At 41.7% G+C, this 15,056-nt stretch overlaps 1 protein-coding gene across 1 annotated transcript in view; it reads left to right on the top strand.

Annotated features, from left to right (window-relative positions):
• Positions 1-15,056, top strand: part of NELL2 (NEL-like 2 (chicken)) — a 139,101-nt gene that overhangs the window by 94,398 nt on the left and 29,647 nt on the right. Inside the window, exons 13-14 of the mRNA XM_010574112.1 lie at positions 1,497-1,619; positions 3,854-3,949. Of these exons, the coding sequence (XP_010572414.1) occupies positions 1,497-1,619; positions 3,854-3,949 (219 nt within the window). The remainder of the gene's footprint in view (positions 1-1,496; positions 1,620-3,853; positions 3,950-15,056) is intronic.

Here is a 15,056-nt window from a genome sequence, read left to right as displayed (position 1 = left end):
CAAACTCCCCTCCCCCCCCCCCAATTGTAGTGTTTAAAATTGATTAGTTACATTCTGGTGATTTTTTTCCCCCTTGTAAAGAAGTGCTTGCCATTACAAGAGGACAATTTACGTCTACTGATGGATTAGAGATGTGCCATTCTGCCAGTTTTATACCCCTACAGTTTATGGCCAGTATTGAAATAGCACATGGAACATTTCCATAGTGATTTGCAAATGTTAAGAAACTAATTTTCCTGACAGCTCTGTGGGGTATGTGCAGACTTCAGATCTTTACATATAAAGGGGAAGATTCAGAGCAATGTGATGTACCCAAAACTGGGGAAGAAAGAGCACCCAATTCCAGATCTAAGACTTGTGTCAGATAGCCAGAACTGGCATAAGCTGCACTAATAAAATTTGCTAAAACCTGGGCAGAATGATGGCTATGAAAAACTCACATGCAGGTTAGTCCATGTGTGCTGACTGAAACTAGGCGCCTTTATGTTCCCCAAACAGTCAGTTTTCCTGAAATTAAAGTTTCAGGGGTCTGAAATGATTTGTGGATAGATGAATATTATTGATTTAAAGAAAATGCAAGGAGTATTTCCAGAAGATGGAAACATTTCATTTTGATGCCTACAGACTAAGATACTGCATTTTGAAAATGGTAGAGCATTTCATGTAGCATTTTGAAATGACACCTTAGAGCACCTTATTTTGAAATTGCATTTTCCATTTCTTAAAAATAACAAACTAAACCATTAAAATGTTCAGTAACCTAAACACCTATACAATACTTTTTTTGTTTCAAGATTAAACAGTGCATTGCAAGTTAACACAAAATCATATTGTTCAGACTTTTCATTTATTCCCAAAAGGAGTATTTCCCAGTATGTCTAAGTCTAGTCACCAGAATGAGGAGTCTCATCCGTCGCACTTCAGTGCAAGGACATGCCATGCCAAAAGTCCCTTTCACAGCAGGCAGACCTTTGGTTTTGGGTTATTTATTTCATGTAAATGAAGTGCTGCGTACGCACTGAAGGGAGGGAAAACGCGGGCTACGTTTTGAAGTCCTGCCTTCTGCTAACTCTATCTTTTGCAGTTTGGACCGTGTGTCTCGCACCATTAGTCAGCTTTCTGAAGGAAACCCTAGGAATCCCACATAAGATAAACCTGCATGAATAAATTATACAGTAGATCTAGCATATGGATTTTCAGTATGCTAGCCAGGTTTTTGGCAAACGTTTACGAGAACACTGTAGCCCACATAGAAAATGTAAGGATGGTGGCTCCCTGTTAATGAAAGTGGAATTATGTTGCAGCACAGTTAACACGTACTGGTATGCGCTAAAAATATATACCCTGGCTATCCCACGGTTACACGTTCACATAGCCCTATTGTCAGTAACTACTACTGTGTGTTTATCTCTTTTTAATGTGGAAACCTATACTAAGATTTTATTTTGTTGTGTTTTAAAAATTCAGGACCATCCCATTCTTGTTTCACTTTTCAGAGCATGACGAATGTGTAACAAACCAGCACAACTGTGATGAAAACGCGCTCTGTTTCAACACCGTGGGTGGGCACAACTGTGTCTGCAAGCCGGGTTACACGGGAAATGGTACCATCTGCAAAGGTAAGCTGCTGAAAACCCCGGGGGTCGGCAGTCTTTGAACGGGATGAGATGCTTTGTCATAGTTGATGCAAATCTGGTCACGTGCCTTGGAGAAGACAGACAAAATGCTAGACTAGGCATTTAGGTCACCGACAAGGAGGTCTTCATAGGCAGATATACACCGCCTTTGCATTTGGCAGGGTTCACAGGAATTTGAGGATGATGCGTACGTAGGTAGTATGCTCTAAAATTTGAAGTAGTTATGTTTCATTTCTGTGTCAAGTTAACAGTTTCTATACATGGTATGCCATTCAAGAAAGTCCACAGTTACCAACAAAGTTACAGCTGTGAAAACTTGTCAGATCTACATTGTCCGTGGTCAATCACTTGCTGTTTTGCTTGGATGAACTGAAAGTTTTTGGGTGTACTGTCTTTTTCTTGTAAATGAGAAAAGCTGTAGACACGCATGCACAAAACCTTTGCTACACATGAAGTGGTGTCTTGTTTTCTAACGTTCTTGTTCACTGGTAAACATTAGAAGTTACACTTCTAGTCTTAGAAAGATGCTTTCCCAGAGATACAATGCTGCTTTTATTTCCATTGCATTTCACATCAGAGATGATACTTGGTACTTGGGCCCAAATCCTCGCAAGTCTTCAGGCTCCGAGTGTAGGATTTAGAGGATGCTTGAAAATAAAAGTAGTGTAGCTGTAGGGGAACTGGCTCAGATGCGAGAAGTGGTCCAGCTGCACCAATAGCATACCCAGCGTTCCTTGGAATTGTGCCTCAGTCCTCTTGATCTGTTAGGTGTCAGAATCCAAGGGGCTTCAGTTAACATTGGTAATATCCCATAGATACCTTCTGCTGCTGTGTATTATCAAGGCTAAGCAACCCAGAATTTCTTTAATTGCTAAGCCTGATGAAGGTCTCAGCACTAGCTCTTCCTTCACCTGAGTCACAGTATGATTTTTCTAAATATTTCAAACATAAACGAGCATTTTGTAAAACACGGCAGCTAAGTCCGCTTTCAGTCAAACACATGGGTAGAGGGAGAGATGTCAGCAAATAGGCCCTTTTATGCTGGGCTCCCTCCTCTGGGGTATGGGAAAAAAGTCTTAGCCTGAGGAGGTTCAAAGCCAGAGCCCATCCTCTTGGGAGAGAGCTCTGCCTGCACAGCTCACTCCTGTGCTGTGCTTGGGAGTATTCCCCAATCCTTCTGCTGTCAGCTTACAAAAAGGTAATTGAGATTTCTTTGTGTCAAAGAAAAGGTGCACAAGCCTAGAGCACCACGTTCGGCTCTTCTGTTGCCTGAATAAGAGGTCTGACATTTCAGAGGGCACCTGGCCCTACTGTGAAGGAAAAGTGCATCCCTCCCTCTCTCCCTCCCTCCCATTTCAATACCAAAAAGAAGGTATGCAGGAGAAGGCACTGAGCCCGTGTATCGCCATCTGAGAAATGCACTTCCCTGCAGCCCTGGCTTGGATGCCCTGGAGCAAGTCCTTATGTTGGTGATAACCTCCATCTGCCTAGTTTCACTTACAGTTTCTTGTGACCAGACCATTTCTGGTTCCATATTGCGGATGCAATCAGAGCAATTAACAGCTGCCGTGTTTTCTATCAGAGCTGGTCGCATTTCTGTGTCCCCAGAAGGGACTCCTTAAAGCGTACACATATTCACAACTGGATCTGGAGAACGCTGCACCAAAATATGTAAGCCTGGCTTCTGAGGTTGCAGCGTGCCAAAGAACAAATCCAGGGATCGACTTCACACTGCAAATGGTAAAAGTTTTTAAGTTCTTCAGCATCCCTTGAGACAAAATTACTATTTTTATTGTTTCAACCTAATTGCTTAATCGAGGAATAAGGCAGCCAGACAACTGAGCGTTCAGTTGTGCCTACTATGCCCAGGCCTTTTTTTGGGCAGCAGAGACCAGCACTGCCCTAGGAAGAGTCTGTTCCTAGGGAAGATGCTGCCGTTCGCTGCTTCCCAGTGCATGCGAAGGAGCACATATGTGACCTGTTGTCTTCAGATGATTTACTCTAATCTCCTTCTGTAGCTTGTCAGCCCAGCTGGCCAGTGAGGCAGGGGGGCTATAAACCATCTTTTCGTGCCCTCTGTCCTTAGGAGAAGGCAGTTTCTGCGCTCTGTGCCGCGGGGACCGTGGTCCATGTCAACCTGCCGGCAGCCCGTGGCCACCTGCGTGGCTGCCGCGTGTAGTTCTGTTACCCATATATTGTGATTTTGCATTTTGCAGCATTTTGCAAAGACGGCTGTAGGAACGGAGGAGCCTGTATTGCTTCCAATGTGTGTGCCTGCCCACAAGGCTTCACTGGGCCCAGCTGTGAAACTGGTAAGATTATAACTGCATTTACGATGAAGGTAATCCAAGGACAATGTTTGGGGTAATCCAAGAATAAAGGATTATTTAAGTGTGTGCCCTGAAAGAGGAAGCTGCTACTAAAAAGTTACTCACTTTTCTTATATGCCTCCCAAGAGAATATATTACAGCAGTTCTAATTAGAAGCACATGGACTGCAAAAATGAGAACATGAATTAAGACATCTCGGGTTTTGATGTTTCATAATTAATAAGATTATTACAGACTTGCTTTTTACCTCAAATGGCCTTTGCTATCTCCTATAAATCACAGATAATCTGACATCTAGAAATAAATTCTAATCATTGATTACTTCTCTGCTGTAAATGTGCGACTGGTTCAGTAGCACACCTTCCCTTGCAACCGTATTTGAAGACTTCTCATTAACTCAGCTTTCTTTACTCGGTATTAAGGCAGGTTTCAGTGTTCCTATTGCTTTTACCTCCTTTCGCAGGCATGCCTTTCTCTTCCTGCTACCCCTGAGGATGGCAGTACCACAAAGCCTTGTTTTAGAACTTTGGTTTTTAAGTCTTGGATCTAGTCAAATTATATTGCCCAGCAGAGTATGTAGAATGTTAATACTTAGCATTTCAAATGCCTGTAAATAATTTCTCAAAGTTCAAATGAATAGTTTCAGCACATTTATTTATTGCTGCAGAATTTTTAAATGCATTCTAACCGTACATGCCTCCAGGAGGTAAAGGGAGAAAGCTCGCTTAGATTAATTGGCTTCAGTGTGCCTAATAAAAGGGCAGTCTGCCACCTATGATTGACTATTGTTGCTGTTCTATATTGCCTTCAATAAATCTTCCAAACAGAGGAAAGGAGGTCATTTGAGCAAGTATTGCTTTCATCTGACTTGTAAACATGTCCAGTTTAATGAAAAACACAGACTGATCTGAATTCTGTATTATCTGGTCCATTTGAGAGGTGAGAAATGTGATTGTTTTCATTCTTCGGAATTTGAGCGGATATTACCAGAGTGCTCAAGACGGATGCTATGTGAAAAGCAGTATCCTGATTGTTCATCTGTTTCTAGAAAAATGGCAAAAGAGCAAGTTTTTGAGTGTTCCTCACTGTTTCACAGACTGCAAATAATGTGGTACAGGATGCCAAGGCCTCTTCAATGTAACACTGTTGGTTTTTTGCTTGGAACAAATTGTGTGCTAAAATAATGCGCAAGTACTAACACAGTTACTTTGTTTTAGTAATATTTGTCTTATATGCTCCTTGCAGCATCCTGCTGTTATCAACTAAATATAACATGTATAGTTTCAAGGCCCACATTCATTTTTTTCCAGGTTTATACTCCTATCTGAAGTGGGTAGACTAGAAGCATTATTTGGTTTAGTCTCCTTGTATAGTCAATATTAACAGCCACTATCAAAGAATGATCTTGCTGGTTTTTCTGAATTGCCCCTGGAAGTCCTGTCTCTGCTCCCTTCTTTAGAGGAGACCCCAGGGACGTTCTGTTCCCAGTTCAGAAAGTTCAGGCATCTTAAGCTAACTGAAGTTAGCTTAAGCACATTCAGCCCCAAACGTCCTTTGAAAGCAGCCGGACCGCTGGCCTAACTGCCCATCCTTCCTGCCCTTCAGGAAACATATAGGAGGGCAGGCAGATACTTGGACGAGACATGATGCCTCTCTGAATATCTGATCTCAATATTTAAGGTAAGGTTAGTACGGTAGTGACCTGGTATCTCATAGCTAGTGATACTGTTGTTATGATTTGGAGCCAATTTGCCAGCCCCAAACCAGTTTTGTAGGTCAGCTTTGCAAGGAGAAGCCCCTCTGTCCCGGTGGACCTTCACTGGACATCATATTTTTTCTTGCTGTTGAAATAAGTAATGCTAGAGATCAGCCACAGGGGTACAGGTCCGGTCACCTCATTTGGATATTAATGTGCAAGAGTAGGATTGTAATCTACTTGCACGTGGCTTTGAAACATACAGTCTGAAATACCGGCAGAGTGGCAAGTGGAAGAGCTATCCTGTCGATGAAAAGCAAAAGCTGGTTCGTTCTGAGACTGCTTTGTCAGAAAAATGGTGCTGTATACAGCCATAAAACAAAACCTGAGCTTCAGACACCACCTATTCACTTGCAGTGAACACAACAGTTTCCTGAAGATACTTCTCGTTAGGCTTGAAGTGATTCAAGACATTCATACTACAAATAATTTATGCTGGAAGCTTCCCTTTTTGAACAGTCACTTTGTCTACAAAGGTGATGTAATCTTTTCTAGGCAGACATCTTTAGTTGTGATCATGTACAAGGAAGGAGGAGGATTGATGTAAAGATGCCAAATCTATTTTTAAATCACGTTACTTATTTCTGTTTATGCTACATATATTTAAAAAATGCTTATTGAAGAATCTTGGCATTTTTAACTTAAAATAAAACATACAGTTATATACAAATTGTCAGCAGCTGTCAAACCTATGAATTAATTAACAGGAGATTGAATCCACACCCGAGCAATAACCTAGAAAATACAATCACCAGTTCTTACTGTTTCCTTCTGTAAAAGGTGGTTTAATAGTTCTGTTTAAATCATTTCTCAGAATCATAGAAAGGATGAGGTTGGAAGGGACCTCTGGAGATCATCTTGTCTAATCCCCCTGCTCAGAGCAGGGTCAAATAAAGCTGGTTTCTCAGGACTGAGCCCAGCTGGATTTGGAGTGTTTTCAGGGTTGGGAGACTCTACAAGCTCTCTGGGCAACCAATTCCAGTGTTCAATCACCCTCACAGTAAAAAAAATTTCGTTTCACTATGTTCAAATGCAATTTCCCATCCCCCTAGTCCCTTTCCTAGGCATGACTGAGAAATGTCTGGCTTCCCCCAACACCATCAGGAATTTATACACATTGATAAGGTCCTCCTCAGCCTTTTCATTTCCAGGCTGAACATCTTGGCTTTATCAGCCTCTCCTCGTATAACAGATGCTCTGGTCCCTTAATCATCATCACAGCACTGCGCTGGATTTGTTCCATGTCTCTCATGTACTCTCAGCACTGGACCCAGCATCCCAGATGTGATCTCAACAGCATGAAATGGAGGGGGAGGATCACCTCCCTTGACCTGCTGGCAATGCTCTTCCTAACGCAGCCCTTCTTTGCTGCAAGGGCACATTGCTGGCTCATGTTCAACTTGGTGTCCACCAGGATGTCCAGATCCTTTTCTGCAAAGCTGCTTTCCCACTGGCCGGTCCCCAGCCTGTACTGGTGCCTGGCGATGTTCCTTAATGGCCATAGGACTTGGCATTTCCCTCTGAACTTGATGACATTCTTGTTGGCCCATTTTTCCAGCCTGCTGAGGTCCCGCTGAATGGCAACACAACTACCTGGTGTAGCAACCCTTCCTCCAAATTTTGCGTCATCTGCAAACATGCTGAGGGTGCACTCTGCCTTATTGTCCAGATGTTAAACAGTACTGGCCCAGTACCCGGTATTTACCTAGGTGTACACTGCTGAGTGACTAGCCTCCAGCTGGACATTGTACAGCTGATCGCAGCCCTGTGAGCCCAGCCGTTCAGCAAGTTTTCAATCCACCTCACCGGCCATTTATTGAGGCTGCACTTGTTAGCTTGTCTGAGGATGTTATGAAAGCATCAAAAGCCTTACTAAAGTCAAGATAAACAATATCCACTGCTCTCCTCCCATTCACCAACCTAGTCATCTTATTTTAGATGGCTATCAGATTTGTCAGGCATGATTTCCTCTTCATAAATCAATGCTGACTATTCCCAGTCACCTTCTTGTCCTTAATACATTTGGAAATGGTATCCATGAGGATACCATCAGCCTCCCAGGGATGGAGGTGAGGCTGACTGATCTGGAGTTTCCTGGATCCTTGCCCTTCTCAAACATAGGAGGGACATTTTCTTTCTTCCAGTTCTCAGGAGCTTCTCTCAGTCATCATGACCTTTCAAAGATAATTGAGGTTGGCCTCGCAATGACATCAGCCAGCTCCCTCAGGACTCCTGGATGCATCCCATCAGGTTTGATCGACCTGTGTTTTTTCCAATTTATTTAGATATTGATCCTCCTCCACCAAGGGTACTTTTTTCTTGCTCCAGACTTTCCCACTGGTCTTGGCGACCTGCGACTCCTGAAGGCAACTCTTACCATTAAAGACCAAGGTGAAGAAGTCGCTGAGTACCTCACTGTTTTTCCTGTCCTTTCCAAAACCCATCGCTGCACACTCAGTGTCTCTATATTCCTCCCAAAGCCTGAGAGGGATGATGCTGCCCATGCTTAGGTCCTGCCTATGGAGCCAGGCTCATAGGCTTGACCGAGAACAAGAATAAACCAGAGCTGAAATAGCTGGGATTGTTGGTGTCCAGAGCATCCCCCTAAATTTTTGATGAGGCCGTCTACTGTGTGGCAAAAACCTGGCCTGTTTCCTCGGTGCCCATGTTGGTTGGGGAGGTGTACTGTTCCACGTGATGGGACTAACAGCTCCTCCAAGCCTTCCAGCGGAGTGGAGAGGAGCGGAGGCCGTGACTGATGGGGCACCGCTGAGTAGGAGGCAGACAGCCTGCTTCTGATGGGAGAGGTCGGAAGGCTTCTGATAAAATTATCCTGAGATTGAAACATGGTTTCAGGGCAAACCCATTCACCCAGAACTCAAAGCGGCTTTCCCAGTTCTGGTGGATTAGCACCAGAAGCTTGCTTGTGTTTATGGGCACAGCTGTAACTCTTTTCACCCGTCAGCTGCCATCAAAAAGCTGTGTTGGGTTCCTAAACTCAATGCAGCTTTTGCAAAGAGAATTGAAGCCCTGTGTAATTAAGCACGGTAATGGGTTTCATAAAATGTTTTGCTTCCAAATGGGTGCTTCTGGGGTATCAGTAGGTGCCACGTCTCGCTCAGAAATTTAAGGAGAATCAACTACTACTGCTTGTCAGGTATTCCCATGAGAAGAGGTGTTCGCTCTGGAGTACCTTGCAGTTAACAGAGCTGTTGCAACACCTTAGAATGATCTGTTGGAAGTCTTTTAGCTTAATCATGGCTCCGTGCCCTGTGGAAATGGATCAGTGGAATGAGGAAGCAGATGTAAGAATCATGTGCGGATACATAAACCTCCAGCACCTTTTCTTTAGTTGGTAATAGGACATAAAAATGAGACGTGGGAGAATTCTTATTTCTCTTCCCAAAGGACGTGGGTTGAGGCATTGTTAATGTTGGGGATGCATTCATTGGCTTAGGGAGGTGGGGTTTATGTACTAAAAGATTTTCAAGTCTTAGAAGGCATGGTAGGAGTTAACCCAGTAGAGCAGCCTTCTGCAGTGTAGAGAGCTGAGACTACTAAGGGAATCTAAAAATATTTGTGCCTGTTAAAGTTTTTCAAAATACCTGATTTAATACTGTCTTGTTTGATTGCAAAATTATGAATTCTTCAATGGGCATTTTTAAATGCTATCTTAAATTGTGTTTGAAAAGTGTTTTATTTTAGAATCCAACAGAGGATGACTTTGTTAGATCTGCTTGATGTTACTGTAACTCCCCTTTAATTTGATGACAGAGCTTTAAGAGTGGATTTGTTCTACTATATATGCATATCTGCTAGTGCGTGTATACAAGATTACTGGATTTTTTGCTGCTTGTCAGCTTCTTTTTTGAGTTCCCACACTCATTTTGTGCTTTGAGTATTCCCCTGGGCCGCTTTTAATTATGCATGAGATCAAATAGCAGAGTTTCACTACTAGTAGTGTTTTTGATGTAGTTTTTGTTAACAGGTTGGCTGGAAGTATATGGATTTTTGTGGGTGGTTGGCTGTAACTTGCATTTCTTGATAATGAACTTTCCTTGGATATCATGGGAATCGCGTCCACCTGTTATTAAACAATCCATGGCAAACTGCTGAAAATAAATGGGCACACAAAGCTGTTAACATTGAAAGGAACTGTTGAGAAAAAAAATTAACTTGCAGATTCTACATTCATTCAGCCATACATTATTACTAACAGTTGGCTTAATTAAATGTGTAACTGAATTTATGAAAAAAATGGTGGGCATCAGGTATGTGATATCACCCTCTCCTATCTGATCTCTTACCAGAAATAGACAAATCCAAGGAAAATATATTATCTGGGTCTTCTCTGTATTTTCTTCTTTTTTTTTTTCCATGTATGGAAAGCTCAAACAAAAATAGTGTAAGTATTGTGAGTACTTCATGGAGAAGGAAAAAAAAAAAGATATTGCTAAAACAAATTTTTGCAACTTTGTGCTTAACATTTGTAGTTCAAAATACTGAAATACAACTTAGACAAGTGATTTGGGTAAATAATTGTTATGGACCAGATCTCTTTAGAGTTTTGTGCCACTTTCTCTATAAGCTAAATAATTAACATGCGTGACTGTTACTCTTTTCAGCAAATCCAAATTAATTTGTTCATGTGCACTGACCATAATAATAGCAGGCTTCAGATTATTGAAGACTATTATTATTCTTGTTCCAAAGGAAGCTTGTGAAAATCTTTTAATTCTGATACCCCAGTTATTAGGAAAATAATTTTACTGGTATTGGAATAGAAGGCTTTGTCAAAGTAACCAGAAAGCTTGTTAACTTTGCTGATTTTGCAAAAATGAGGTATTTTAGTACTTCTAGCGTCACAAGAGAACTGTTTCCATTTAAGCCTTTGATCCCTTGTGTTCCGCTAAAACAACCACTATCAGCTTGTGGCCAGGTAGGCTCTGAAGCTAAAGCTGTGACACAAATGGCATTTGAAGCCCACAGAGCATTGAACCAATTCTGTAAGAACCGGAATTACTTTTGGCAGAATTCTTAAAAATTCTTGGCCCCAGTCTAATGAAAACTCTCTGTAAGCTATGAAGGCATCACAGTCAAAACTTTCCCAACAACTCAGGAATCTGCCATTTGCTCAGTTTTATTTTTACGATGAAGATTTAAATTACTGATAGTCGGGCTGGGATTTACAACAACAATACCAAAAGGCTTAAATTTGTGGTACAAGTATGCAAGGCCCTGCACAAACCTAGAGTAAGTGCAGTGCCCTTCAACAGTTCATAGTCTCATCAGGGGAAGCCGGTTGTGTGCTGCAATAAATGAGCATAACATACAAACTCCTTGAGCAGAAAGCATATCAGGGTTAATCATTTCATTCTCTGAAATCCTTAAGGGGTTGCTGGGCTTTTTAATGAAGGAGGAAACAAAAGAAGGGAGCAAGAGCAAAGTAGAGCGAACAGAAAGGCAGCGCAGGCATGGACTATCCAGAGCGATAGCTGTAGGAAGAAGGGATGCCTCCCATAGTTCATTAGTTTTCATAGCCCACCTGGCTTCCTTGCATCCTGGTGTCCTGAGAATTCAGGCTTTCATTTTTGGGGAGGCTTCCAAGTCTGAGACTTAGAGGTTAGAGGATAGTTTTGGCAGGAAATGTTTTATTTACATTAAAGGGCTGACTTCAATTCAGAGAAATAAGAAAATGTTGAGTTAATCTATAGAGCCTGGATAAAAATTTTACAAGCAAATACTACTTGAACACGATTTGCAGTGTAAAACATTTTAATAGATCCCAGTGTACGGTAGGAATTCATCATATTCTGAAAGTCAGACCTTTTGGAGTCACTCAAGCCTGGCATTTCAATGTCAGTAATTTTCAAAGTTCATAGACTGTTCAAAACTTTTCCCTTTGTGCAAGCAAAAAATAAAGTGACCCAGAACAAAACCCAAAGAAGCTAAATCGTGGCTTGCAAGCGGTTGAGATCGGCCTTGCGTGCTGGGTGCCAGGTCCCTGTGCGAGCCGGAGCCCCGGCTGTCGGAGGAGGTGGACGAGGGGAGATGCTGGAGCTGACGTGCCCCGCTCGTTGCTGGACTTTGCTGCCCTAGCCTTGGGGAACCGCTGCCGTTTCTCCTCCTTGAGTCCTTCCAAGGGCTCTCCATTTCCTTGGCAAGTCTCCTGGCTTCCTGCCCTATGGAAATTTGGGTATGTGGCATGTCACGTTGGTAAGTTTGGCCTTTCCAGCCATAGTGGAGACACAGCATTCTCAGTATCCTGTTTAAACTGGTTTAACTTAAACTTTTAACAGTAAGTAACTAACTGTACTTTCTATTCTCAGGAGCTGAATCTCTGAAATGCACTTTTGAATTACTGCATGCACCTGCATTTAATTAATATTTTCTGTAGTTTCCATTTCAGCAGAAAGAGATGGGACCCAGCTGCTAAAAATACTGTAATGATTTTGCTGAGGATGCTGAAACATCTTGCTTTATAACTTGCATCTTCGCTATATAAAGTCACTACCCAGCTTGCACAGGCTGGGTAATGAGTGGTCTGCGTTACAGTCTTGGCCTTCTCAAAGACAGCTCTTTTGCATGTTGGTTACTGATTTCGGAGGCAGGAACAGCACTTTTTGAGCTAGCCTTGGTTTATTGAGGTAATGCATATAACTAGTGTGTTTAGTGATGCTGCATCTTACTCTGCATTATTCCGTTTTACTGTAGGAAAAGCAAATAGGATCATGGGCAATCTTACGGGAAACATCCTATAACATCAACTTCTGTCTTCTTTAAACATAACAGCTAATTCTAGTAATACGTCACTATGATAATTTTCAATAAATTGATACAGGACCCTAATTATGAATTTTTAAATATATCATTTGTGTTTTGCAGTCCTATCACTGAACTACAATTATGCAATGTGAAACAATCATCTTCACATAGAATTTTTTTGGTGGCTTGAGGAGAAGTTAGCAGGAAATGACTATATGAGTTATTTCCTTACAAAGCCATAACAGTATATCAGTCATCTAATTGACAACATTTCTGCTCTTCTTGCGGTTGCAAAATTTTTCAGTGTTTTCGAAATATAAGGTGACTTTTGAGATTTCAACAAGCACTAGTAAGGAGTAGGCTAAAATTGACACAGTAATTTGCATGGTCAGCTTAATGTAATTTTCCTGTTGCCCAGGGTGAAAGCTATTAAATTTTACCTTGTGTGCTACTGTAGGCAAATAGTGCCTAAAAGCAATGATTCAAATACTGAACTGTGCCCCAGGGAATGATGTAATCCAGTACCTTGGTGGTGTCCCCAAGTCCTTTCAGTACTTGGAAAGTGTATCCATTCTGGTTTTGTTTTGGTTTTGGTGGTGTTTTGTTTTTGGTTTTGGGGGGTTTTTTTCTTCTTTTGGCTTGACTTGTTCTCAAATAACTAGCTTTTGAGAACAGTAATTCTAAGAATTTGGACCTCCGCACTGCTTACATGCTTCTGCATTGTTTTGTTTGGTTAATACAGTTTGCTGATGTACTGCTTAAGGCATAATATATTGTATCTACTTCTGACTGATGATTAATAGGGAGAAATATCCTCAGTAATAGAGGGTGACTGTTCCTGCATTCCTGATAATATGCTTTACATAAAATCATGAGGTTAGGAGCCATCATCCTCACAGTTCTGTTCCGGTCAAGAGCTTCGTTCATATGAGACATCTGGCGAAACAGAGGAGGAAAAGACAGCAAACAAATTACAGCCATGATATTTAGGCATTTTCAGCTCCCCAAGACTGTGTGGGGCAAGGGGGGATTTTTTGTGTACCTCACAGCTTTAAGTTTTATGGGTGTTACTGAAAAGCTGGTACTGAAAGTCCTGCAGAGTTCTGCTGATGAAATGGTTTATTTTCCTTAGTTATGGTCTTCTGTAGTCAGCCAGGGGTATTTTATTAAAAGTATAGAGTATTATCTTTTTTTTTGAACCATCTTCCAGTAATTCAAAACCAGTGATTATTTTGTCTTTGTTTTTTTGCCATACTCCTCATCTGTTTTGGTTTCTAGACAAACCTGACAAAAATAACTGTTTTCCTAACTGATTTCCTTCTCATGCTTTCATTTCACTGAAACTGAGCCTTGTACTCAACTGATAGAAATTGATACAATTCTCCTGGCATACACACCTATGTGCTTTTAATGAGCTGCCTTTGCATATGATCCAGTTTCTCTTGTTGCTTTCTATTAAGGAATAATAATAATAAGTTGTAATGAGTCATTCTAAAATGTCCATTTGTGATGATGCAAAAATGACTCTGCCTTTGATGGTCAAGACTATTTTGGTATCTCTGACCAACCCTAAGGAAAACAAGGACCATGAAACATGCTGCTGTAATGCTCACTCTTTAATATATTTCTGAAGTCAGGCCTTGGGTAAGCAGGAATCCTATTAAGTTAGAGTCTAGCTGAAGGAACTATAACATGCAATGTGTTCATAGCTTTATTCATAAATCATCTGCCTCCCCCACAACTAATTAGTATTCTAGGTGAATAGCTGCCCAGTCCAATATGCGTAAAAATAAAACAAGTTGCTACTAATGCTTGTACCTTTAGAAGTCATAGGCGCACCATGGTTTGAAAAAAGTCAAGATAGGGTTGATTTCAAAAGAGGCTTTACCCCCAGAAGGATCTCAAGCGTGATGCATATTTCTAAGCTATTTAAATGAGTTAATGAAAAATATGTTGACTTTGCCTAAGTCTAAAGTCACTACAAAGCATTTGATATATTGCATCTAGAGAGGCAAATACTGCAATCTCCACTTTTTTTAATTGGGCTTCAGTTGCTCTTATGAACATAGGCAGACAGACAAGAGCAAACACTGGCAGAAGCTAAGCAGAGGCAAAGGTTTTAACTCTCTCCTGACTGTACCTCTCTTTTAACTGGCATCTCCTTTAATGCTGAAGTCCCACAGAGGCAGGGGAGAGAGCAGCGTGTGGAATGCATGATGCAGTAACAGCTTTGCTCCCAGGGATTGTAGGTGGCAAAGGGCATGTCCCTCACTCCGTCTAAAACAAGTCTGCTCAAACAAAGAGGTGAAGGTTGAAGGAAGGGGACAATTCATCCAGACGTGGGATGAAAGCTCATGAATGATTACATTCTGCGGGAGATTTGATGGGGATCTTAATCAGTTGGGAAAGCGGTAAGCTACAAACCCTGTGTAGAGACTGAGCAATAATCTGGTAGGAATTAGGTTACAAATGCAGGTTGTCCAGGCTGCCATCACGTCTGTGGTGGGTTGACCCTGGCTGGATGCCAGGTGCCCACCAAAGCCGCTCTATCACTCCTACTCCTCAGCT

This window comes from Haliaeetus leucocephalus, unplaced genomic scaffold (assembly GCF_000737465.1).
Source record: "Haliaeetus leucocephalus isolate CR32 unplaced genomic scaffold, Haliaeetus_leucocephalus-4.0 Scaffold406, whole genome shotgun sequence".
Lineage (NCBI taxonomy): Eukaryota > Metazoa > Chordata > Aves > Accipitriformes > Accipitridae > Haliaeetus > Haliaeetus leucocephalus.
This window is presented reverse-complemented; position numbering and strand designations above follow the sequence as displayed.